The sequence below is a fragment of the Camelus dromedarius genome, chromosome 21 (assembly GCF_036321535.1).
Source record: "Camelus dromedarius isolate mCamDro1 chromosome 21, mCamDro1.pat, whole genome shotgun sequence".
Lineage (NCBI taxonomy): Eukaryota > Metazoa > Chordata > Mammalia > Artiodactyla > Camelidae > Camelus > Camelus dromedarius.
Window position 1 is genome coordinate 5,690,966 of NC_087456.1, and position 27,344 is coordinate 5,718,309.

The window sequence follows — 27,344 nt, forward strand, 5'->3', positions numbered from 1 at the left end:
CAGGGACTGAGGGTAGGGAATGTTGGTCATTTTGAATTAGCACTATTTTATGGGTAGAGCTCCAAGAACTTCTTTTGCTCCCTGTTTGTAATTGGTCTGCAACTCTTTGGTCAGCTTCGTTATGTTAGCTAGCTTTACAGAATTTTTAGGGGTAATTGTTTAGCCAGTTATTCTAGTGAGACAGTTTTTCTCACCTGCTTATAATTATATATTTTCGAAATAACAAAAATGCTTGTGAAAATCTTGAAACTTTTGTTAGATTAACTTGGAACTTTGGTAGATTTAGCAAATATCTTGTGTGAAATAATCTAAGTCCCATTAATCTAAAGTGTAGATCATTTGTTGAGTTTGCAGTGCTTACCTAATTTATGCTAAAGCACCACAGAGTCTGAACGCAAAAGAAAGAAGCATGGCTATTCTTAACAAAGATTTTACATTGTAGATGAGAATGTACAACCTTCACGTAAGAATAAAACATGAGCCAGGGTGTTCACAAGGCTCTGTTATAAGCAGGTGTATGTGAATACAAGTAAAATTTAGTTCTAACAATGTGTCATCGGTCAAGGTGATTTGGAGGAAGAACTTGGAAGAATTTACCTGAAATACTTTAATTCATTGTCTCCTCATTTTAGGATTACATTTAAAAGACGATTTCTGTGATTGAGTTGTCTTTTGGAAGATTAAACCCATTTCAAGAGGACTTGGAGCTGGTCCTCGCCTTGAGGAAGCAGTGGCTTGTTTTCAAGAAGCCACTCTGTTCTAAGAATCTACTCAGCATGCCTAATCAAGGAGAAGACTGCTATTTTTTTTTCTATTCTACATGTACCAAAGTAAGAATCAGTATCTCTAAATCAGTTCTTTCTATGATTTCCGTAATAAAAGTGGGTAAGGTTTCTTCTAATATACTGAGTTGTTTCTATGTGTTGTTGACTCAACTGTTTATTATCTGCTGTCAGTTTTTTAGTAAAGAATAGTAAAGAAATTCTTCTAAGAGAACTTTTTCTTCAATTTTTTGCTCTTCATTTTATGTTCTCCATACGCTGCTGAAGTGAAAAGGTCCATACCATTTAGTCATCATTCACTGTTTTTGTATCTATAATTAATCTCTTCAGGGGGCCTTTGGAATTAGGAGCACTTTGGCCTGTGGCTTGCCAGCTTAGATTTTATTTACTTTGTGTTAAATGAATGGGTGGGTTGTACTGTACTGGAAGAAACTGTGATGGGTTGAATTTGACTTTTTTCTTCCGATTTCCTCCTGAATACTAAAGCCACTTTTCTAAATATGCTTTTGCAGCTTTATTGCTTTTTCTGTATTAGAACTTCCTATTTTTCAGCTTGGTTCTTTTACAGGTCCATTTAGATCTATCCACTGTTTTCTATTGTTCCTTTATGACTAATTCTATACATGTATGTGTTTTTACAAAAACTATTAAATCATCTTGGTGCTGTGCTTAACACTGTCAGTTTTGAGCAAAGCTTCGATTTTATATAGCAAGCAGCACAACAGTAGCATTGTTTTCAGAAATTGTATGGAATATATAGTGAAGCATGGAGTTATACTTAAATTCTGGTCTATTAACTTTCTCATTTTCCATTAAGTGTTAGTTACCCAAGTTCAGATATACGAAATGGTTTTAAAGATTAACTGTGAAATACATTTTTAAAGAGTACCTAATACTCCCACTTGTCTTTTTCAATCCCGTCTTTCAGCTTGTGTCATCCATGTTGTCATTTCAGATGAAGGATACTGTCAAGAAACAGGTTTTAGGAAATGATAGATTTGTTGACCTCAAATTGTTCCTGTCATGTCTTTTCATTTGTTTTCTGCCTTGCCTATTTCTCCTTATTCCTTTGTGTTTGTCCAGATGCCAAGAAACTTAACATGAACGTTTTGCCTGGGATCTAGTTTGGTACCACAGTTCTTTACTGTGTCATTGTCCTTGCTTACAGGGTGACAGCTGTCCATTCCGTCACTGTGAGGCTGCACTAGGAAATGAAACTGTTTGCACATTATGGCAAGAAGGACGCTGTTTCCGACAGGTGTGCAGGTTTCGGCACATGGAGATTGATGTAAGTTTTTAATTTGTGAGTAGTCTGATGTCATGATGGGTCAATAAAAAATATAGGGGAAAAGTTTTATATAATGTATGGGTTAAAACTTTTTAATGATCTAGTGAAATTTGTCATTATTAAAATGCTCACTTAATATCTAGATGTTATACGGTATGAATTGATATCATTTTTCTTAAAGGCAGTTTGGTAATCTATCTAAAATGTAAAAATTATATATATATATTTGGGGAGTATTTATATTTCTATGTTTATTTAAAACCATCTAAAACCCAGAGAATGAGTTGCAAGTACAGTGTAAAACTTTTTCTTCTAAGCAATTTAGGAGTGAATTACTGACATTCCCTATCACTTCCAAATACCTTCATTACTATTTTCGTACAAACAAGAAAGGTATTCTCTTTCATAAGCATGATACAACCATCAAAATTAGAAAATTAGCATTTATATGTTACCTTCATTGACTCCTCAGATTCCATTCAAGTTTTGCCATTGCGTCAGCGATGTCCTTGACTGCAGGAGGAATTGAGTGTTGCGTGTAGCAGCCATAACTCTTCAGGCTCCTTCTGTCTAGAACAGTTGCTCAGTCTTTCCTTGCCTTTCATTGGCCTTGACACTTTTGGCAGTTATAGGACAGTTATTTTGTAGAATATTCATCAATTTGGGTTTGCACTGTATTTCTTCATTACTAAATTCAGGTCCTGTATCTTTGGTGACATTCTTCTCATTGCTTACCATTGGGTGGCATACAATTTTAATTATCCCATTACTGGTGATGTTAACTTTGATCACTTCATTTAAGTGGTATCCACCAGATTGCTCCACTATAAAGTTTTTATTTTTGTAATTAGTAAGTATTTTGTGGAGAGATACTTTGAGACCCTATAATTAGCCCATTTCTCATCAAACTTTTAGGTTTTTTTCCCACAGCTTTTTATATGTGCGAAGTCATGGTCTCCTATTTTATTCAATCCGTTACTACCATATTTTATCCTCAGATTGACTCGGATTGGCGAGTAAGAGCCCTTTAAGCTTCAAGTTTTTGTATCTTTCTGATGTTTCCATCATTCTTTGAACATCTCTTCATTTTCTGGTCTAACAAGATTTTCCAGGCTCATCTGGTACTTTTCCTCCTCCAGCCCTGGCATCAACCATTTCTCCAAGGAGCCCTGGTTCCGTCTAGTGTAGAATGATATGTGGAAGTAAGATTTCGGCTGGCCTTGGAGTATCACTGCTCCCAGGCCTGCAGTGGACAGAACAGTAGACTATATACATGTATATACACGCACACATTGACATCATTATTTATTACTTCACGTTTATATATTGAAAGTCATGAGTTCACGTTGACACCTCGAGTTCCCCAGCACTGCAGGGTTTTGTCTGGGCTTCTGCTTTTCCATGCTTACAACTCTCTTCTCCACAACTTGATCCTTACTGTCCTTAATCTTATTTGATGAGTCCCCTAATTATGTAAACCAGTATTGCATCATGGCATCTCCCTTCCTCGCAGGCTCTGATGTCACACAAGGCTGCTCCTCCATAGGGCGTCTTTCTCACCTTGTTGCGATTCCGACGTCCTGTACCAGGCAGGGCTCCTCCCCTGTTTCACTGTGAGAACTCCTTCCTCGCCCTGCTTGTACCCCAGCGTCCTACTCCAGACCCTGATCCCCCCGCTCTGGATGCCTTTTTCATATTCTTGGGCTTTGATACTCTTTTGGGCAGCCCTCCCACGTGAGGTGGTTGCTTTCCTCGCCCTGCTCATTCTCCAGCTCTGCGCCAGGCCCCCACTCAGGAAGACCCTGCCTTCCTCACCCCTACTTGGGCTTTGATGCCCATTCTTGGCTGACCCTCCATGAGTACACCCTCCTCACCCTACATTGGGATCCACTCTGCGCAGAAGCCTTGCTCACCCTTCTCAGGCTCTAGCACACCGCCAGGCCATCCTCCTTTGCAATTGCCTTACTAACCCTGACACTCTGTGCTGGTTCTGCCTTGACACGTGGACACCTTCCTCACGTCAGCCAGGCTCTGAAACCCTGCTGCTGGCCATTTGACATTCCTTCTCCCAGCATGAATGCCTTCCTCTCAGCCTCACCTAATCACTTTGGACTAAATTGTTTGAGAGGGGGTAGGGAAAGAAGAAAGACTAAATATCTGTATGTCTAGGGTTACATAGCTACGTCGTTCTGGTTCCAGATTTGTGGTCTCTAAGCTGCATTCTACAGTGTCTTCCAAGTAGCAGGGAAGTCGCCAAATAAATTCAGAAACAGAAAGAGTCTACAGCTTTTGAAAACTCATGTCACGTTGCGAGCAGAGTGTAAATTGGCACGGCTCCTAGGGAAGGTGCATGGTCTCTGAGAGCACCCGCATTTGGAGAGCTCTGGAAGGGCTCTTGGCACTGGGCGTATGCTTGCTCATGGCTGAGATTTATTACCGTGCTGTAGGAAGGATACACTGGTTATAAAAGAGAAGGGCACAGGCAGCGTCTGGAGGAATCCATGTGTGGGTTCCTTTTATGATCTCTCCCTCCTGTGAAGAGTCATGAAGAGCACACACTTCCCCCAGCAGTGAAAACGCAGCAGCGTATTGGGTGGTTTTTACCCCGAGAAGCCCATTAGGTATGGAAGTGTTTTACTGAGGCCTGTCATGTAGGCACGCTCTACCTAACACATGACAAAACTCCAGTCTCCGGGGAGGACGGCGGGTGTTCGGCATAAGCCATATTGTTTGCACAGTGATCAGTTAACTAAGTAGGAACATTCTGAGAGCCAGGTCCCTCCGTGCCAGGCAAGGGCAGCCGTGCCAGCAGGCTTCCCAAGGACAGCAGGCTGAGGGCTGCTCTGAAGCTCTGTGGGCACAGAGGTTTATTTGGCTGCATCTTTCAAAAATACTAAATTCTTATACTTGCAAAATGAGATTTATGCAGAATTACTCATTATAACATAATTTGTAATTGTTAAAATGTGTGAAACAACCTAACCTTCATTTGAAATAAATTTTATTACATTCATACAGTGGAGTGCTGGACAGCTGTTAGAAAAAATTTTAAAGGGACATTATTTATTTATATGAATAGATCAGGATATATTGTCACCGAAAAAGCAAAGGGCAGAATAAGGTGTGCTACCATTTGTGTTAAAAGAGAGAAGGAAAAGAATTTATATTTGCTTTTCGCTTACATATGCACTTTAAGAATCTCTGAAAGTATAAAGGAAAAAGCTTAATGGCAGTGGCCTCTAGAGTGGAGACAGGAATGGGAAGGAGCCTTTTAACCATATACCCCCTTCTATAGGCATCAGTTCTCATCATTCATGGATTCCATGTGTGCAGATTTGCCTCTTTGCTAAAATTTATTTATAGCCCCTAGATCAATTCACATGTCCTCTTCGTGGTCTGTTTAGTGCCATACTTGTTTGCATTTTTGTGCTTTGTGTTGTTTTTGCCATTTAAAATGGCCCCGGCTGTAGTGCTGAAGTGCCGTATACAGTGTTCCTAAGTCCAGGAAAGCTCTTATGTGTCCTATGGAGAAAATACAAGTATTAAGTAGCTTCATTCAGTTGTGAGTTATAGTGCCATTGACCTTGAATTCAGTGTTAATGAATCAGTGATACATATTAAATAAGATGTCTTTAAACACAAATACACATAAAACAAGATGATGTATTGATCAGTTGATGAAAATGTGACCAGATGCTTGCAGGAACCCAACTCTCTTTCCCTTAGGAGCAGTGTGGTTCAGTATTTACTAATTCAGTATTTATGGTGGCTTAATAGTACATACCTACTGCACGTGATGAGCAGTAACTGTGTATCTTTGAACCATGTGCTTATTACCTACTAAAAGTTAAAGAATCATGCAGGAGAATGTTACTATGGACGATGTGTTGCTAAGTGAAAATACACAGCATTATATGGAACACTTTTAAGTGTGCTTCAGTACATTTGCAGTTTTTTTTTTTTTTAAGTGAAAGAATTCTATAGCAAAATAAGTGATTCTCATTGGGTAATAGCGTAGCAGGCATTAATTTTTATTTTTCAAGTCATTTTCATTGCTTGTGTATTACTTTTTAGAAACAAAATCCAGTAAGAGTATTAAACAGATCAAATAAATTTCATGTGACTCCTGTATAGAAGATGCTATTATAGATGGCGTCCAGTACTTGCAGGAGTGAAGTAAAAACTTAAGTGAAGACAGACCCAGGAGCAAGGAAAACTGGTATTAGGTTCTGCCTTAAGGAAGGAGTAATTGAATAATTGTTATTCTAAAGAACTATGGTAGCTATTCTACCTACCTTTTGACTGTGACAAGAGACTAATAAATTCTAACCAGTTCTTTGAGAGGCAGAGGTGTTGCTGTACTTTTTACTATTTTTATTTTTTTTTTAGGGTTTTTTTTGGTTGGGGGGAGGGCACATAATTGGTGTTTTGTTTTTTTTTTTAAGGAGGTACTGGGGATTGAACCCAGGACCTTGTGCATGCTAAGCACACACTCTACCACTGGATCTGTACCCTCCCAGTTTTAGTTACTGAACAGAAGTACTTATCAGGTCTCTTATTCTTTCATTATCGAACTGTTGGTTAAATTATATACAGAAGGGTGCACAAACCATAATCTTACAACTTGAAGGATTTTCACAGAGTGAATATACTAACTAGACCAGCACCCAGATCAAGAAATAGAATATTTCCAACAGTCTCTCTTCCCTCTTTATCCTTTCACTGTCACTAACCACACCCCAAAACGAACCACCATCCAGACTACGCTACCATAGGGGAGTGTTGCCTGTTTTGATCTTTATATAAATGGAATCATACGGTATGCACTCTTGTGTCTTGTTCTTTCATTCTGCCTCTCGGGGGTTAAATTTATTCCCTGTCATTACTGGAAAGCATTGTATTGTATGAATATACTAAAATTGATTCATTCATTATAGTGTTGGTGTATGGGTTGTTTCCATTTTGGAACTGTTATAAATAGTATTGCTCTGAGTATTCTTTATAGCCATCTAATATGTATACTAGAACTAATGTATATATTTCTCTCGGACATGTATCCTGTGATCCAGAAGTGCAGGGTGGGTTTCTCACTCCCATTTGTAAGAGCAGGGTCGCTTGGGAAGGAAGGATACCACCTTCAGTGTGTTACATGAGCTTTTGAGAGGTCACGAATAGGAAGAAATTTTCTTGAACTCTCAGCTTCAAATAATAACTGCAGTTTATTGATTCTTTTCTGTGAGCTAAGTGCTTCATGTACATTATTTCATTTAATTCTCATAAGAAACTAGTTAGATAGCTACTGTTACTCCCATTTTATAACTGACGAAAGTGAGACCTAGAAGCATTAAATTATTTGTCTAACATCACATGGCCAATAAGTGGCATAATAGAGATTCAAACCTTGTTATCTTTGATTCCGTAATCTTAACTACTATATAATCCTGCTTTTTTAAATTAAGTGTAGACATTTGGGGGTTCCAGGATGAAGGCAAGAAGGAAAGAGTAGCAGACTCCTTCTCTGCTCCCTTCATCTCTGTTCTGCTAAAGTGTGTCAGCTTCAGCAACTCCTCTTCCCCCTACTCAGAATCCTCTCACATGCCTCAGATTTTTTAATCCTGTATAAACTTTGTCCAGAAAACACGACCAAATTAATACAGGTCACATTGTATTTTTTATTTGAAAACAATGTGTGTGTGTTTTTTTTTTTTTTAACAGAAAAAACGCAGTGAGATTCCTTGTTACTGGGAAAATCAGCCAATGGGATGTCAGAAACTAAACTGCGCTTTCCATCACAACAGAGGACGCTATGTTGACGGCCTTTTCCTACCTCCAAGCAAAAGTGAGCTTAATTTTTAATTTTAAAAGAATACTTAGGATATAACGAACACCTTCTGTGCTCACTGTACGCAGTGTAAACGTTGCCTTCTTCTAGTGAGAGAGCAGATGAGGGAACTGAACTTTATTGAGGTGAAATGACTCGTACACAGTTACAAGCCAGTAAGCAGCAAAGTCATAACTAAAGCTGGGTTGCCAGAAGCCACGCTGCTGCACGAACGTTTCTAGGCATGACTGTTGAGATTACTGTAGCTTTACTGTATAGCTTCCTCATTTCTCATTTTCTTATCAGACCTGTAGGGATTTTCAAAAGAAACTTGATTCTCTAGGCCAGGAGCTGGCAAATCTGGTCCTCCGCCTGTTTTGTAAAATAAAGTTTATTGCAACAAAGCCGTGCCCATTCATTTACATGTTCTCTATGGCCAGATTTTGTGCTGCTGCTGTAGACTCAGGCAGTTGAGATAGAGATCTATGAGACCTTAAGTATTTACTGCACAGCCCTTACAGAAAAGTGTGTGCTACCCCTGCTGCAGGTGTGATCTAAAACAAAGCTTACATTTTACCAAAAACTAGTATTTATTTCTCAAGTCCCCTTTAAAGTAATTTCCTAGTGGAATGATCAGCCATTGAAAAGCCACATCTGCTATATGATTAAAATTCAAGGACTACATATTTTTGTCTCTGTGTTAAGGGGAAAAGTAGGCTTACTCCTTTGTGGTTTGGTTCAAAAGTATGACCTACTATCTCTTAAAAAAGTTACTTCTTGTCAAGCAAAAAGCCTAGAATTTCAATATTAAAATTAAATGTCTAGAATTTGCAGTTACTATGCATCTGGCTTCCCATTTATTTTCTGTTTTGAGTGCTCACTTTGGAGTTTACGTGCAGGGAATAGTTATTAGCTGAAAGCCACATTTTCCCTCCCTAGGAGTTTAGAACCTAATTGGGAAAGTGGAAAAATTAAAAATTAAATTAAATTTTTAATTAAAAGACATAAATTAAAAGGACATAATGCTCGTAAAGAAAAATGCACCAAACTTACCATAGGTGATCGGGGATTTCTGGTGAATTGGGACTGCATTTTCTGTTTAATTTACGACTAACTTTTTACCTCTAGCTGTGTTGCCTACTGTGCCTGAGTCACCGGAAGAGGACGTGAAGGCTAGCCAGCTCACAGTTCAGCAGAACAAACTGTCTGTCCAGTCTAATCCCTCCCCTCAGCTGCGAAGTGTCATGAAAGTAGAAAGTTCAGAAAATGTTCCCAGCCCTACGCATCCACCAGTGGTGATCAACGCTGCAGATGATGACGAAGACGATGATGGTGAGTTTCAGCTGGGGTTACTTCGTGAATTAGAGTCAGACTTGAAGCTCTAGGTCTGTCTTTAATTGGAAATTTGCCTTAAATGTTGATAATATAGATCAGTTTTCTGAGGAAGGTGATGAAACCAAAACATCTACCCTGCAACCATCTCCTGAAGTTCATAACGGATTAAGAATGGCTTCTGCCCGGAAACCTGGGGTCAGTGTAAAACAAGGTGAGAAGGGGCTATGCTAACGCTGGTTCCTGCTCATAAATCTTACAGCACTACTGAATGTGTCCAGACTGTTCTATATACTTTTGAAGTTTAGTTCATAATCACCACCACCTCCCTCTTCCCTGCCCCCATTATGCACGCACACATACTTACACATATTTCCTCTTACTCATTCAGAAAACATTTGAATGCCAGCTGTGTATAAATAAAATGCAAAGGTGAAAGTGTGCTAGTTCCTCATGTGGTTTCTATTTGCATTCCTAGGTGAATGTTTGAATTTTGGAATAAAAACTCTTGAGGAAATTAAATCAAAGAAAATGAAAGAAAAATCCAAGAAGCAAGGTGGTGAGTCATGTGGAGGGTTGAATGTTGCTAGTGAAGAATAATGATACTTCTGATAATAAGGATGCTTGGCACCAACCAAAATGAGCAGTAGGTTTTGATTTGTGTGGCTTATTTGGGGTAAAACACAGTCTTATTTAAATCATGGTTGCCTTTTTAACTCATTGCAGCTTTGTTTCAGTCCGCAACTATTCAGAGCTAGGCATGTACAATAAAGAACCTGAAAGAACTTGTTTATTTTGAGAAATATAACTTTAGAAAACATCATGTAAACTTACTAAAAGAGGAAAAAGTTGATAGCGTTTCTTTTGTAGTCGAACTCTTCCTCGAGAGCTGCTCGGACTTTCTCCTGGTGTTCGCCTTGGCCTGGTTGATCTGTATTCCAACCCTAAAAATTACAGCTGTTGTGTGAAATGTAGTGTTTAGAGAGAATCACATGTTTGGGTCTAAGTATCTTCTTGCTAAAGCTTGTTCTGTAGGAACCTTGGAGTTGTGTTTTGCAGATTGAATATGGATGGAAAAGGTTCAGTTGACACACCTATACTAATAGTTGGTGTGCTTCTGAGGTTAACTTTAGAATGATGTTAACCTTATTGGTAAATAAAAGTAGATTGAGTGTCTAAGTCCCTCAAAACAGTTTTATATTTTATTTTCACGTTGTGCCCTAGGCAGCTGAGAAATTAGATTATCTCCCTTTCCACTGCTGCATTTCACTATAGGCAAACAGGAACAGAAAAACTGATGCGCTTGTAGTGGTCTGTGTTGGACTTACGTGGTCACAGAAGCAAAATTTCTTGACTTGTGATAGCTTTATTTTCTGTAAATTATTTACTGTTCTTTGACTTGCTTTATTCAGAAGGTTCTTCAGGAGTTTCCAGTCTTTTACTCCAACCACAGCCCATTCCAGGTCCTGAAAAAGAGAACGTCCGGACTGTGGTGAGGACAGTAACTCTGTCCAGCAAACAAGGTGAGGTACTGGTAGGTCTTAAGAGTTGTCAGGCTACTGCTTTTAAATATCTGGGAGAGCGAAACCCTTGGGTGTAGTTTACCCTCAGCGGATTTGCAGGTAGACTCCAGAATGTTGATTGGATGGGAGAATGGAAAGCTAGTGCATTTGACTCTACTATTTAAAAGGTTGAAATTCTTAACGATGCAGCTCTCTCACTGATGTATCGTGTATAACTTTTACATTTACTGTTCATTTGTATCCATTCAACAAATTTATTGACTGCCCATTGTAGGTTAGGAACTATTGTAAACCTTTTAAGTTACAGAAAAATGTGAAAGTCCTTTCCCTTAATGGTTTTACATCTAGTAAGGATTATGACACAAGTAACTGTAGTGTGCAGGTTATATTTAAATGTTTGTACCATTCAAACAACAAAGAGTCAGAGGAAGGAGAGCTCGCTTCTTGCCGGGCTGACCAAGGAAGGTTCCACAGGAGAGTTAGTGGTGGAGTGAGTAGAGTATGATTTCATTGAACATACGGAAGTCCACAAGCAGAAGTGTATCTTGGGTCTTATAACCGATTGGTCAGAACACAGCTTACCTTTGTATACTCGGCTACTGTTAATAATTAAGACTGTGTTATTGCTTCCCTTTGGGCTGTGCATTTCCTGTTTATTATTTAATAGGTTGACTTTTTTTCTCTCTTGTAGTGGGTAGTCTTCCTCAAGACTGAGATCTAGTTTCCGAGAGACTTTCTCGGTGTATTCATGTTAATTTCAGAGCATACTTTTTATCCATTAGTAGTTACTGAATACAAAAAAAAAGGCTAATGGTTGAGAAATTCTGTTTTTTCCGTTTTAGGAGAAGAACCTTTGGTAAGATTGAGTCTAACCGAGAGACTGGGGAAACGAAAATTTTCAGTAGGTGAGATGAGCTTCGTGCACATCCCTTATTTTCTGCTTGTTTGTGCACTGACGTGTGTCCTCCGAAATTCTTTTTATACAAGTGCTCTGTCAGTAGTGATGCTGACCTCCTTGTATTCCTGGCTGAAAGCATGTATAAAATTTCTTCATGTTTTTCATATGTGCATTGTACCTCTTAATAAAGTTTACAAATTTATAGTGTTTAAATTAAATCTAATTTAATTAGATTATGGCTAACTTTTTAGAAGGTGCTAGGTTTAAAGAAGAGTAAAGAATATCTCTATGGAAAAATTGAAATTTGAGTTTTTAGAGGGGGAAAAGTATCCAGTTAATATGAATTCAGTCCTTGAATTTATTAGTGCTATTTTATATTTAGAAAAGTATTTTCTTATATAACTGAGTTGTGTACCTACTTAGTGTGTCTGTCTCGAAAGAATTATTTTGAAAATTTTATCTGACTTCAGAGGTTCCTTGATACTCTTTTAAAATGTTCTTGCAGTGGGAGAGAATATAGCTCAAGTGGTAGAGCACATGCTTAGCGTGCACAGGGTCCTAGTTTCAGTCCCCAGCACCTCCATTATAAACAAACAAACCTAATTAACTCCCCCACATAAAAAACAATTAAAAATAAAATAAAATGTGCTTGCAAATATGAAATCTTCTGTTTTGTGTTTTCTTTTATATCATTTTCACTGCCTGAGAAATTTTAGGTAAAAAAAATACAGAAATAATCTATTTTAATATCAGCGTACATGTAACTTTGTGATTTTAGGTTTTATGTTTAAATTGTAAATAAGGGGAGAGAGAAAAGCATACTCTGTGTAGGGTCTTTTGAATTTTTAATAGGACCCTGCTAAGATTATATCTTCAGTCAAGCTATCCGAAAAACAGTTTTTGAAAACTTACAGAAACAGATTCACAGACATAGTAAACAATCTGACAGTTACCAGGGGGAAGGGATAAATTTGGGAGTTTGAGATTTGCAAATGTTAGCTACTGTATATAAAAATAGGTTAAAAAAAAGTTTCTTCTGTATAGCCAAGGGAACTATATTGGATATCTTGTAATAACCTTTAATGACAAAGAATATGAAAACAAATCTATGTGTGTATATGTATGACTGGGACATTGTGCTGCACACCAGAAATTGGCACATTGTAACTGACTGTATACTTCAATAAAATAAACAAACAAACAAAAACAACTTGTATTGAATAGTGTAATGTAATAAAACAGGGGTCAGGAAACCTGTTCAGGTCTTGGCTCTGTCACTAATTGCTTACTTGGGTAAAATACAGCCTCTTTCATAACCTTAGATTTCTTATCTGGAATGGAAGAAAGGGACTGTTTGGACTTTGGAGTCTTCATGTCATGGGAAAATCTAAAATTTTGTAGTTCTTTTGCTGTCTTCCTAGTCATCCGAGTTGTATTTAACCACAAATCTACCTAGAATTTAGCAGTTGCCAATTAAGATGCTTTTGCGCCTGAAGATTTTTTTCACTTGTTTCTAGTCCTGAGTTTCAGCTTTAGTTAGGGCTCATGATTTTCCATGTGTAGTTCTAATTACTTGGTGAATGCTAATTTGTGCATTCTTACTTTTTGTCTCCTTCCTTACCTCTTTTTTTCTGAGACGTTTTTATTCCTTCTCTGACACTGAGCTTTATAAGGAGGCTAATGAACAAATGCATCGTATAAATGCAGAAAACGTACAGAATTATTCTCTGTTGTCTGTTTTTGCTTGTGTTTCTTGACCTTGCTGAAGATCGCCTTGAACGCTTAAACTGCATTCCCTTTGTAGGTGGCGACAGTGATCCTCCGTTGAAGCGTAGCCTTGCGCAAAGGCTAGGGAAGAAAGTTGAAGCCCCAGAAACTAACACTGACAAAACACCAAAGAAAGGTACCTTTGGTCTAATACACTTTGTGTGTGTAATCTTGGCACTTGTCTCTTGTCATGTTAGCAGGTACAGCTTGTCATTCTTTTTGTTCAGGTGACTTAGATTATTATCTTCTGGTGTCTGTTTTATCATTCGTTCAACATTTGAGTGTTTACTCTGCTAGATTCTAGGTAGACATCATTGGATAAAATAAACATCAAAATCCTCAGGAATTTGTGATATGATGACAGAAAGGGATATTTACATATATTGTGATAAAGTCTATGACAGGAAGTACACAATGTTAAGGGGAGCACATAGGAAGGGCACCTCACCTCACTCATCTCACCATATGTCAGGGAGAGGCTCCCAGAAGAAATGTTGTTGAAGCTGAGACCTGAAACATGAGTTAGGTATTAGCCAGGTAAAGTTGATGGGCCAGAGGTTGTATTCTAGGCGGGGACAATGATACAGGCCAAGGCACAGAGCTCAGGGGACTGACTGGCTGAACGTATGATTTTGTGAATGACGAGCATGGTGACTGGAGAGGAAGAAGGGACTGGCCATATCGAGCCTTTTGAGCCCTATTAGAGAGTTTGGGCTTATCCTAAGATAGCAGCAAACCATGGGAAGGTTATAAACAAGGGTCAGAGGTGCTCATATTTGCATTTTGGAACTGTCACCCCACCTGAAATATGGAGAAAGGGTAAGAGTGCTCTCCAGGATATGAGTTAGCAGGCTGTTAAAAAAAATCTAGGCAAGAGGAGTTAGTGGCATGAACTTAGTGTCCTAAAAGTTGGTGTGGAGAGCTGTGGACTAATTTGAGAGAGATTTGGGAGTTAGAATGATTTTATAGTTGAAGATCTATTTATAGAAAGAAGTAAACAATTGGATTTTTTTTTTCTTTATATGACTTGGAAACAGTCATACAAGGAAACAGTGGTGTAATTACTAAAAAAAAAAAGGGGGGTGGGTTTCTCCTTCTCGTGTTTAGTTTTAATTTCTCCTGAAGTTGAGAAACTTCTTTCCACTTTTCTTCTAGCCCAAGAGGCTTTGATGAGCAAACTTTCTCGGTTGGGGCTTTCTTATATTCTTAGGGCAAATAGAAGTTACTTTTTTTCTTTGGCAGCCACATTTCCTTCTTTGCTTATCAATCATATTAAAGACTCTCGTAACTAAAGAGCATGTTTCAAATGGATTTAAGAGGGGAAAAAACCTTTTGATGCCAATAAAATTTTAGAATATTGTACAGTAACAAAATTATTTCCTTAAATTCAGTAGTTTTTACTTTTTAGCTATAAAGAGAGGATCTTTTTTTTAAGCTTTCCAAAGTGCTCTAGGGAACCCATGATTCTCATAGATCTATCTGTACTGTGAAAAAGAAAAGTTTAAGAATTGAAGAAATTTTAAAAAGCATTTGCATTAGAAGACAAGTATAAGCCTAATTTGTGACCTTTGAGAAAGATTTTTGAAGTCCACAAATCACAAATGCTGGAGAGGGTGTGGAGAAAAGGGAACCCTCCCACACTGCTGGTGGGAATGTAGTTTTCGTTACGGAAAACAATATGGAAAATCGTTACGGAAGTCGTTACAGAAAACAGTATGGAGATTCCTCAAAAGACTAGGAATAGACTTACCATATGACCAGTAATCCCACTCCTGGCATATCCAGAGGGAACCTTAATTCAAAAAGACATGCACCCCAATGTTCATAGCAGCACTATTTACAATAGCTAAGACATGGAAACAGCCTAAATGTCCATTGACAGGTGACTGGATAAAGAAGCTGTGCTATAGTTACACAACCGAATACTACTCAGCTATAAAAAATAATAAAACAATGCTATTCCCAGCAACATGGATAGACCTGGAAAATGTCATTCTAAGTGAAGTAAGCCAGAAAGAGAAAGAAAAATACCACATGATATCACTTACATGTGGAATCTAAAAAAACAACAAAAAAAGACAAATGAACTTACTTATAAAACAGAAACAGTCTCACAGACATAGAAAACAAACTTACAGTTATCAAGAGGGAAGTGGGTGGGAAGGGATAAATTGAGAGATGGAGATTTGCAGATACTAATATATATAAAATAGATAAACAACAAGCTTCTACTGTATAGCACAGTAGTAACCTATGGTGTATTCAGTATCTTGTAGTAACCTATGGTGAAGAAGAGTATGAGAATGAATGTATATATGTTCCAAGCATTGTGCTGTGCACCAGAAATTGACACAACATTGTAAACTGACTGTACTTCAATAAAAATAAATTAAAGAAAGGGAAAAAAAGATTTTTGACTTATAAGTCTGTTTAACTTTGGATTTTTTTCAGTCTTTTTTTTTTTATTTTTAACAGTTCAAGTTTCCAAGTCTCTGAAGGAGCGATTAGGCGTATCAGCTGGTCCAAACAGTGAAGAGGCAGCGGGTAGGTAAACCCTAATGCCAACTCCTGATATTTTTTCCTTGCCATGGGAATCTTTGCTTTTTCTCCAGTTTATCTTTTGAGTTACTTCAGGGCTTGTGCTTTTTGTTTTTTGTGGTTTTGTTTGTTTTTTAAGTAATTGATTTCTCACTGGTATGCATTCTCTTGTTGTACTTAAAGATGGCAAAATGATTATCATAGCACTAATAATATGAAGTCAGAAATAACTAAATATCCAAGAAAAGGGAATTAAATTAGGGTAATTATATACTAGAATAATTGCCATGACGAAAAGTCATATTATGAACAATAATGATGTGGAAAACTTCTCCCATTGTGTTGCATGAAGAAAGGTTGCAAAAGAACACACAATGCTTTTGACCTTTTGATTTGGAGCAACATAAGAATGTTTATTTTCTTATAGAAACTTATTCCTAGGAAAAACGTCTATATGTATAAGGTGGTTTCCAGTTTTATAAAAATAAAAATATATACCTAGAAAAAAATAAACCAGGATATTAACATTGGTTTTATCTGGATATTGAAAGTTTAAGTAATTTTAATTTTCTTCTTTATATTCTTCCTGCACTCTTAATTATTAGACTTTTTAAATCAGGAGATATAACTACCTAAGTGTATATATATGTGTACAGTTTATACAGAATAATAAAATAAATATAAGAATAATAAAATAAACAGTCATTTACTCAGCCATCCAGCTTTTTGTTTTGTTTTGAGGGGGAGTAATTAGATTTATTTTTTTGTTTATATATTGAATGGTGGTTCTGGGAATTGAACCCAGGACCTCGTGCATGCTAAAGCACATGCTCTACCACTGGGCTGTACCCACGTCCCCAAAATAGTTTTGTAACTTTTTCTTTCTAAGTGGTATTGGGAATTGGCATCCAAGTTCTTTATAAAACATTTTTATTGCTGGGTTTAGTTTAATACTTTTTAATTTCTGTATCCGTGTATGCGAGTGGGGTTTGCCTGTACTTTTTCTTTTATGTCCTATTCTTATCTTCAGATTTTACATCATAAAAAGGCAGTCTGATGTCAGACATTCTTATTCTTTTGTAAACAATGAATTTACTCTTCAGAAACTTCGAGGATTTTTCTCTCATTCGTCCCTCGTATGTTGTGACTTCACTGTGATAGATAGATCTGAACATGGGTCTTTTTGTTCATTCTGCCCACGGTTCAGTGGGTCCTTAGAATCTTAGGACTTAACGTTTTTAGTTGTAGAAAATACTCGTCTGATTTCTTTGAGTACGTCCTTACCCTTCTTTTTCTTTTCTCTTTATGGAATTCTTACTAGATGTTGGAACTTTCAGACATACACCTCATGTCTTAACCTCGCCTTCGTACTTCCATCCCTTTGGTTTTTTGGCCTCACTTTCTATGAGTTTCGCTTGGCTTTATTTTCTAGATTTGGAATTGACAAATTTTTTTCTGTGAAGGATCAAGTGATAAATATTTTAGGCTTTGTGGTCTGCAGTCTCTTGTTGTAGCTATTCAACTGTGCCATTGTACTGTGAAAGCGGCTATTTGCAGTATGTAAATGAATTAAGTATGGCTGTGTTTCAGTAAAGCTTTGTTTATAAAGATTAGACCATGGCCAGATTTGACCCATGGACTTTATATATATAGTTTGTTGACCGTATGCTGGATGGCTGATTTTCTATACCAGCCTTGTCTTTTTTAAAGGTAGGTTAGATTTATTTTGGCACTGGTGTTTCTATTTTCCAAGAACTTTAAATTCTCTGATTTCTCCTTTTGCACAGCCTGATTTCAGGCAGCTCTGGGGTTTCTGATTTGAATCTTTTATTTTTTTAATGGGTAGGTCTTCTTCCCAAGCAGTCCTCTCTCCTGGCTGGGAGACCTGTCTGCCTAAGTAGAGATGGTGTCACTAAAAGGCAGCTTGTGTGGGTCGCAGGTTTGAAGGTGGGGCTTATATGATTGCCATGGTAAGAAAGACCTTTACTTTGAGTGCAGCCAACCTGTCTCATTTTCTAGCTTTGCTCCCTCTCCTCTCATTTTTCTGCTTGGCGCTTATGAAAGCCTGCAAGTTTAACGCTCTACTTCTTTCCAGCTCCAACATCCTCATAATGTGCCCCCTTCTCTGGCAGATTCTCCTCTTTTTGGGGAGTAGTTCTCAGGAGAGGGTCCTGACTGGCCCAACTGTTCCATAGACCATCCTTAATTTCTACCTACTGTTGATTTTCATACTAGTTTGGCAGTTGTGGTTTTTTGTTGTTGTTGTTGTTGTTGTTTTTTTTGCTTCTTTTGGGAAGAACACACTTCCCTTTTTGGAAAGATCTCACTCCTACAGTTTTATCTGTTGTTTTTTTTTTATAATTTCAGACATCTACTTTTCATCTCAAATTCCTCAAGGTTTATGTTCTGCCAGTGGCGTTCTTGTTTTCCATTGCTATTCTGGATTTATTCTACTTCTAATGTCTTCTCTATTGTTTTCAAGAAATTTTGTAGTTTAGGAAAACAGGGTCTCTGTGTCACCATTCATGTTGTACTTTATTAAAGTGGTCATTTTGAGATCAGACTACCATCTTGAAATGGTAGAATTTTTATTTAAGAAACCTAAGAAAATAAGTAAGTGTTTGAGTGCTCCCTACGTAACAGGTATTATACGAAAATAAATCTAGTCACTGTTCTCATGAAGTATCTAGTAATACAGGCAGTTACAGTGCTGTGTGACCAGAAAAGCAAACTAGACTGGCGGGTGTCAGGTTCTGAGCTGAACTCACTTTAAAGTAGGCAGCGGGAGAAATGGGACCAGCAGGGAGTATTGCGTTTAGAAGGGACAGCATATTCAAAGATTCAGAAGGTAAGACAGAACGTGCTATGTTTGAGGTTGTAAAAGGAGATTTTTTGTTTGTTTTTGATCTGTCATTAAAAGCTGTTATTTAGTGATGAAATATGTGTGTGTATAATCCCCAAATTAGTCTTATTTTTTTCATATCACTTCATTATTTTTTTCTTTAAGCCCTTCTGTAACGAGGACAGGTTTATCTGCCAGGTGTGAAATTTGCTCTTTAGTTTAAGCAAATACAGAATGATTAACGTATCATTAAAAATAGCTCTTGAGTGGCATTCCAGTCTCTGGGCCTTTCCCATTTTTCTTCTGTCTTGTTACCTGTTCTACCTCCTTTTCATCCTTTAAATGCCACTTAAATATTACTTACTCTGAAAAGCTTCACTTAACAGTTCTTAGAGGTTGGTTGGTGGTCTTGCTCTGTGCTCATATGTAGCATTATACAAGTTGACCCTTGAACAAATGAGTTTGAACCACATGGGTCCACTTATATATGTTTCGGATTTTTTTCAATAATGACATACTATAGTACTGCACAATCCATGGTTGGTTGGTCAAATCTCCAGATACAGAACCATGGATATGAAGCTTAATTGAAAGTTATATGTGTGAATTTTCAGCTGCATGGGGGTCGATGCCCCAGTTCCCCCCCACCTGTACATTGTTCAAGGGTCAAGTATACTTCTTTATCAAACCTGTTACTACCATGCTTTGTTTTTGCTTAATTATTGATCTGTTAGAACACAAACTATGTTTGGGCAGAGTTTGCATTTTGTTTACCGTTACATTTCTAGCATAGTGTCCAGCACATGTTTGTATCTGTGAGTGAATAGAAGAATTAATCTATTTGTCTTTTTTGTTGGTAAGATTTATAATGACAAGTTTCTCCCAACTAGTAAATAGCTTTCATGTTCCTCAGGAATAAGTTTCCGAATAAAAATCCAAATCAGTAATTGTTGCCACCTTAGAGTTTTCATTGAGGGCCACTATCTGAAACATGCAGTATTTGAAAATTGAGGTTGAAATTAATGTGCTTCTGATCATTTTAATTGCCTGCCTAAATGACCCCACTCTCCTGGACTCTGTCCTGGTCCAAGAACAGACAGATCATAAATCACTAAGAGATGAACTCCAAGTACAGTGATTTGTTTTTCCCCCATGAAAACAGAGAGAGTTACTAAAGTCGGTGAGATCCACGTGAAGACATTAGAAGAAATTCTTCTTGAAAGAGCCAGTCAGAAACGTGGAGAATTGCAAACTAAACTCAAGACAGAAGGACCTTCAAAAGTTGATGATTCTGCTTCGGGAACAAGAACCTCCTCCAATGTCCGGATCAAAACGTTCTCTGAGGTCCTGGCTGAGAAGAAACACCGGCAGCAGGAAGCAGAGAGGCAAAAAAGCAAGAAGGATATAACCTGCATCAAGCTTAAGACTGATAATGAAATTAAAAAAATAGTGGTTTTGCCACCTGTAGTGGCTGGCAGAGGACAGCCAGAGGAGCCCGCAGGCCGCGCAAAGTCCATGCAGGAGGTGCGAATCAAGACGCTGGAGGAAATCAAACTGGAGAAGGCGCTGAGGGTGCAGCAGGGCCCGGAAAGCTGCGCCAGCGCCCAGCCCCAGCCCGAGGCCGCCGCAGGGGCCAGGCGGCTTCTCCGCATCACTAAGAAAACAGGTAACAAAGGCGCGTGGCCTGCAGTACTGCTTCCCCAAGGAACGTCCCGCAGGGCGGTGTTCCGCAGGCTAGCCGCAGCAGTCCTGAGAGCTTTTCTATACTCCGATAACTTTGAAAACCACTGGATTAAAAGAAGCTGTTTCTTTACAGCAGCACTAAATAGACCTTTGAGTTTTTAGTTTTTTATATTGAAGTGTACTTGATTTACAATGTGTTAGTTTCCGGTAGACCTTTGGTGTTATAATGTGCATTTTGAATCTGAGGACTAACGGACTTGGGTTTTATTTGTCCTGTCTTATCATTACTTTTATTAAGAAAAGTTTTGTTTAACTCCGTCTGACGTGAGGTTGCAGCATGAATGAAATCACTAAAGATGTGTTTAATGTGAGTCTAGGTATAAAAGAAGAGAAGAAGGTTCAGGAAGAAAGTGACGTTGCTTCTCAGAGCAGTGTTACTAGAGCAGAGGCTAAAGAGGTGAGTTTATTCAGAATCATTTTACAGTTTTGTCCTTGGCAAGTAAAGGCTAGATCAGTGGTGAATGTGGTTTTTAGTTTTAGCTTATTTTAAGTTTCTATTTAACACTTGACTGATACATCAGGTAGACAGTCTTTCACTGTGCTTATAGTTTTCTGTGAGAGTTTTCTGTACTTTTATGTGTACCACTGTTCTCTGCCCTTTTAAAGTTGTTTTTAATTGTCCGTTAATATTTTTTAAACTGAGTTTTTTTCCCCTGCATTTGGGAGTAATGCCACTCATTGTATAAAACTTGGGAATTTTTATTTTTTAAAAAAGAATGAGAAACTACAATTCCACAACCCAGGTGTAACTACCATTACTTTTTTCATGCATTTCTTTCAGGCCTTTTAAAAATATATGTATGTGTATGACCTTATTTAGTGTATAACTCATGTTTAGATTCTAATTGAGAGCTCTGCAATGTATATGTTCACAGCCTGCTTTAACTTTACCTTGTTAATTCTTCATGATGTTTGTGTTTACTGGCCACACAGTATTCTGTTGCACAAATATAGTCTGTTTCTAGACATTTAGATTTTGTTTTATCAATTAAGATAATGAACATCTCTGTACGTAAATCTTTGTGCAAGTGTCAGATTATTTAGGAACCACTTGTATCAGACTTAGGGTCATGATAGTGTAGCCTGTAGAATTTGGGTTTTTACTGTTCCACACATTTTTAATCTTTCATCTTGAGCTTGGTGTTTTCTATTTAATATCAGATAAAAACCAAACGTTCTTGCATTCTGGGTCATGTGAAACTCTGTTTGACTTAGATGTTAGCCTGGTGCCTTATAGGTAATAATGACCATACAGGTTGTTAGACATGCTAGATTTTCATTCTGTCATTTGAATTTATCCATAGGCTTCATACGAGACCACAGCAGTTGACATCACTAAAATTCAAGTCAAGAGATGTGAGACAATGAAAGAAAAGCATGTGCAAAAATTGCCGGAGAGGGGACCCTCACAGAAGGAGAAATCAATTTTCAAGTCCTTTTGGGGAAATTTACACTCTTGCAATATCCAGTTAGCAGAGAACCCCGTGCTCACTACTGTGCCAGGCGTCACACGGCACCTGACTAAGCGGCTTCCCACAAAATCAAACCAGAAGGCAGAGGTAGAAACCTCAGGGATTGGGGACTCAATATTGAATGTGAAATGTGCAGCACAGACCTTGGAAAAAAGGGGTAAAGGTGAGCGTTTTTTTCTGGTGCGTTTTGCTTTAGAATTTCAAAATTACCAAGTTTCAGTGACTTCCTGGGAGCAGTTGGGTTGAATTTCATATGCTGTGTATACTAGTCACACAGGTTGATAGTAATACTTTTGATAATTCTATTTAAAAAGACAGAATTAGATGAGTTTCTTTCTCAGGTTTTAAAATTGCTGTTTATAAAGCTTTGTCTACAACTTTCCATGGTGCGTTTTTCCTCTGGTTTTGAAGAAGAAAAACACCAGGGAAGCAAAGAGCAGTAGCAGATTCAAGAGACATTGAAAAGAATCATCTGTGTGTGTCTGTGTGTGTGTGTGTTTATTACGGCCACATGTAATACAGATTGCTGGTGGATCATTTTCAGTTTTGTTTTCTTGGCTGTTTTTTTTTATTATTTGTGGTATTTCTGTTGCAGTGAAGGAATTTTGATGTTCTGAGTTATTCTCCATGTAAAAAAGGGATTGTTTTAGGTGTTAATCAGATATTTTCTGTTCCTTGTAGCTAAACCTAAAGTGAATGTGAAGCCATCTGTAGTTAAAGTTGTCTCATCACCCAAATTGGCCCCCAAACGCAAGGCAGTGGAGGTGCACCCTGCTGTCATTGCAGCTGTGAAGCCTCTCAGCTCCAGCAGTGTCCTGCAGGAAAGCCCAGCCAAAAAGGCAGCTGTGGTAAGACGTAGATCCAACTCCGTGTGCTTTATCTGGGCAGTAGGAAAGCAGGGAAGTTTATTCTCTTTTAGCTCTGTCTATATAATGTGTAATATTTTCTGTCATTTCCTAAGCATTTCAGTTGTTTAGGTTCTTAACTGTATTTATAGGTAGACACTTGCAGAGAGGCAGGATGGGATTTTTTAAAGCCTGATCAAGATACTTTGCTTACTTGTACACTCAACCTTTGGATTATTTATTTTTGGATTCCCAGGCTTAAACAATGATAGCCATCATTCTAAGAAGGCAGCAAAAGAAAATGAATGTGCTCAAATTAAAAAGCACGACTCTCCCACTCTCCCATAGAATTACCTCACTCTTTGTGTTGTAGGCTGTGGTCCCACTTCACTCGGAGGACAGATCAGTCACTGTGCCTGAGACAGAGAAACCTAGAGACAGGTAATACCTGCAATTCTTTTTAACCAGACTTTAGACCACTATTATTATTTATGCTCTCTAGAGAATAATACTGCTAAATAATTCGAAACATTTACAGTTTAGCCACATCTAAATAAATGTCCTAAACTTCAAATTAATTGCAACAAAACATGGTACTCAGGGTTGCTCTTCTCCTCTGATTCTACTGTTTGTATTTTGCCTGTATTTTTTTTTTAAATATTTTTAAACATCTGTCTGAATTCTCCTTTAAAGGATGAAAATGCTTTGTCCCAAATCAGCAAAACAGTTCTTTGTTTATGTGTGTCCTCAGAAGCAGCTCTTTTGCTAAAACTCTTTATGTCCCTGACACTAGGTGGTCCAGCCAACCATTGAGAAAGGGCAGTTATCTAATAATTTTTTGGGTTTTTTTCCTTACAGTTTTGTGCTGCCTCCAACTCAGTCCTCTGCAGATCCCTCCCCACCAGAAGTATCTGGCCCTTCCTCATCCCAGATGGCCACAAAAACTCGCCGCCTCAGCTCTGCCTCAGCAGGAAAGCCCCCGCTCTCCATGGAGGATGATTTTGAGAAACTAATATGGGAGATTTCAGGGGGCAAATTAGAAGCTGAGATTGACTTGGATCCTGGGAAAGATGAAGATGACCTTCTGCTTGAGCTGTCAGAAATGATTGACAGCTGAAGATGGTAGCAGAACATTCAGAACAAAAAAAAACTCGCCAAAAAATTGGACTTGGTTTCATCTATTGTAATATTTATCCAAAATTATCATTTCTTTAGCCTAGAATTTGCCCCAAATCAGAAATATACCTCTAATTACCCTTGTGTGTCTGGATTCCTTGGGGTCAGATTTTTAAAGTCCTTTGATAATCACTTTGTCCATTTGACGCCATTGTTTAGCATCTTGAGAAAGAAGTCTGTCTTCACCCCTCCCCACAGGCAGACTGAGCGGGAGGCCCAAGTGGAGGGACACAAGAGAACTTAGTGACTCCTTGAGGTGTTTGTCAGTTTTGTTTTTTCCCCCTTTGCTGTGTTACTTCTTTTATGTGTTGTCTGATTGTACCTGTTGTTACCAGAGTTTGAAAAGGATAAAGATAGCTGCTACCACTAAGGACCAAATTTTGTGCCACCTCTATAAACAAAACAGTCCACCTAGTCTGTGTTAAATTGTATGTCTTTTAAAAGGTATTTGGAGATTGAACTAAGCTTTTAGAGACAGCTGAGCGGCTCAGGAAACTGTAATCTGGACATAACTTTTTGGACCTGATGTTCATGCTTCTGCTGTTCTGTAAGCCTCTGAAGAGCAGTAGCTGATTTATTATTACTGTAATTTTTTTAAGGCTTTAAAGTGCCTCAGGGGTCCTCTGAAACTAATTTTCTATTTCTGGGATTCCGTGGATTCTTAATAAGAGATGGTGACATAATGATTACAGGAATTTTTTTTTTTAATAAGGAAGTTGTCCCTTCAGTACTTGCCTCCTACTAGCATTGAATTATCACAGGAATAAAAATTGGTTAATTCTTTGTTTCTGACTCTCCTAGCAGACTCCTCTTGCCCAGTATTTATTTGGCGCCCTTTAAGCAGCCTGAGGACGGGAATGAACTCAAGCCGCCGCTGCTTGTCCGGGAACTGTAGCATTGTGAACGGGGTTGTTGGGGTGCTCTGGGGGTGTATTGTATACCTGCCAGTTTTCTTCGTTTCTTAATTGAATATTCGTTTCTTGATGTTGGTCTCCTTTATATCACCTCAAGGTTTAGACTTACTTGAGAAGGAACAAGCATGATGGGGATAATAGTCTTGAAAGGAGACTTGTTGTAAATAATCAACAGGAAGAGGAAGGAGCGACCTGCCCATTCTGGTGTTTCGCTGTAGTGGGCCAGTGTTGTTTCTCGTGGGGAAGCCTGACCCGCCTGTCATGTTGGCTCCTAAGGAACTGCTGTTGTAAGCGGCTCATCAAGAGTTGAACTGCATGTAGCCTTGTTGAGAACGTGGAAAAGGAAGAAAGCCACAGGACTGCCCACAATAGTCTTGGGAAGATCTGGATGATTCTACACAAGCAAAAGTGACTTGAAGTTTATGTATAGACACTTCTCTACCAGTCCATCTTCAGCTGACTGAGTGCTGTCTAACAGCCCTTCTCCAAAGCTGGGGTGGAGTGTTCTGACTTCACCACAGGTTTTCTACTCATTTTGTTTTTGGAATCAGCTTGTAGATTCCAGGTCCCTTTTGTATATAATCTTTATTCTTTTGCTTTTTAAAAAATGATTTTGTTTCATATTTAAAGCCCTGTAGTAGTCAGTGATTCATGTTCTGCATTGTTTGAACCATTTGCCATTACAGAAAGAGAAATACTTACTTGTGTTTTAAATAAAACTGGTGTAGGAAAGTCTTGATGTCGTGAGTTTAGTGGTCATACATCACTTCAACCTGCGATCTGCCTTGGTAGAGGCCCAGTTAGAATGTTGTTGGCCTTTTGTGTAAGTGATCCAGTTTCACAGAGATTATTTGGCTTTAGAGACCTTTTACAAGGACCCATGGCCAAACTTTCCCACAAATATGCTCAGTTTTAGCTGCATCTGCTTTAGATAAGAATAAATATATGTGAGTTTTTTCAGACACTGATACATAGCCATTATTGTAATGAAGTAATGTTATTAATCTCTTAAAAGAGAGAGTTTAGAAGTGATTTTAAATGGATTCAACAATTTAGAATTTTCAAGCATATAAAAATTTTAATTCAGGAAAGGCCAAGGTTTTTTTCAGTATGCCAATTTTTTGTTAGGGGAATACATATAAATTTGTTAGCTACCAAAGAACATAGATTTTTCCAAAAGTAGTCTAAAACTAGTCCCCAGATGATGGTTTTCAATTCTAACAGGAAAAGGGCCCCAATTTTACAGAATTTAGCCATAGCCAGAAATTTCAAGATAACTTGCAACTCATGTATTTGTTTTAAATAGTCTAAGTTCTGGCCTTAACCTCAAAGTCCAATGGGTCCGCTCTCTCGTATGACCAGAACATAGTTTATTTTCATCTCGACCAATCTTTGAATCCACTATAGATATGACTGATGTTTAATAATTACAGTTTCAGAAATAAAGCTTGTTTTCTATATTGATCGAAGTTCTATGATCTTTTTCTAAAATTGTGGCTTCGTTTTGCCAGAATATTTCTGCGGTTTTAAGATAATTTGCTTTGAATTTGTCAGTAGACCAACAGGAACTGTGGTCTTCAGTTGCTGTGTAACACTATTTTAAACTAGCTAACGTATATTGAGTACTTAACTATGCGCCTTTTAATACACATATCCACTTGGACACTAAATCCTACACTGCGCTAGAAGATTGCTGCTTTTTATCTCCACTGTAGTGTTCAGATACAACAATAAGAAAGTATATTTTTATGTGCAATTGGGTTTGATTCGTTGAACCTTTCAAGAGCTCTTTTTTCTTAACTCTGATCTTTGAAAGCTGCTCAATAAATCTGTGGAAGTTTCCACGACCTACACATCTGATTGGATTAATAATTTTCTCCAAACTGCTACAATTTATTTGAATTGGCAAAAGGTGTTAAAAGGCATGAGCACAAAGAAAATACTACACTGTTCTCTTAACATTGCACGGTAAAATGGACAGAGAATAAGCAATGGCCCTAAATAAGAACTGCAATCCAGAATTTGTGTTTTAAAAGGAGTCACAGGATTTAGTGGGCCTATTAATAAAGTATTTAGGTTTGGTTGGATTTAACTGCAAAGGTATTGCAGAGTGAGTCTATGGTGATGAGCGAAAAACAGTGGATTCAAACTTGGTAATGCCTGTTTTCCTGGCTTTCTGGTCTTTAGAGTCTGTGGCTGATTTGTCTTCGGATAAGAGTAAAGCCACAGCCTACTGAATTAGGGAAACACCCAGGAGCAGACTGAAGAATGCAGCACATGAAAGATGTGCAAATAAAAGACTACCGCTGCTTGCTGAGCAGATAAATGAAATCGGGAACTGAATGGGTGAAGAACACTCAACGGAGGAAGAGAAATTTCAAGGGGAAGGAGAAACGAGATGGA

At 38.1% G+C, this 27,344-nt stretch overlaps 1 protein-coding gene across 1 annotated transcript; it reads left to right on the plus strand.

Annotated features, from left to right (window-relative positions):
- Positions 1-696: 696 nt before the first annotated feature.
- On the plus strand, positions 697-26,405 carry ZC3H11A (zinc finger CCCH-type containing 11A). The gene is made up of 16 exons (XM_031438813.2): positions 697-830; positions 1,951-2,070; positions 7,786-7,909; positions 9,020-9,223; positions 9,321-9,437; positions 9,702-9,782; positions 10,636-10,746; positions 11,589-11,651; positions 13,449-13,547; positions 15,887-15,955; positions 19,954-20,457; positions 20,852-20,931; positions 21,839-22,169; positions 22,688-22,854; positions 23,225-23,292; positions 23,710-26,405. The coding sequence occupies exons 1-16, from the start codon at positions 777-779 to the stop codon at positions 23,966-23,968; spliced, it is 2,451 nt and encodes an 816-aa protein (XP_031294673.1). The 5' UTR covers positions 697-776; the 3' UTR covers positions 23,969-26,405.
- The last annotated feature ends 939 nt before the right edge of the window (positions 26,406-27,344 follow it).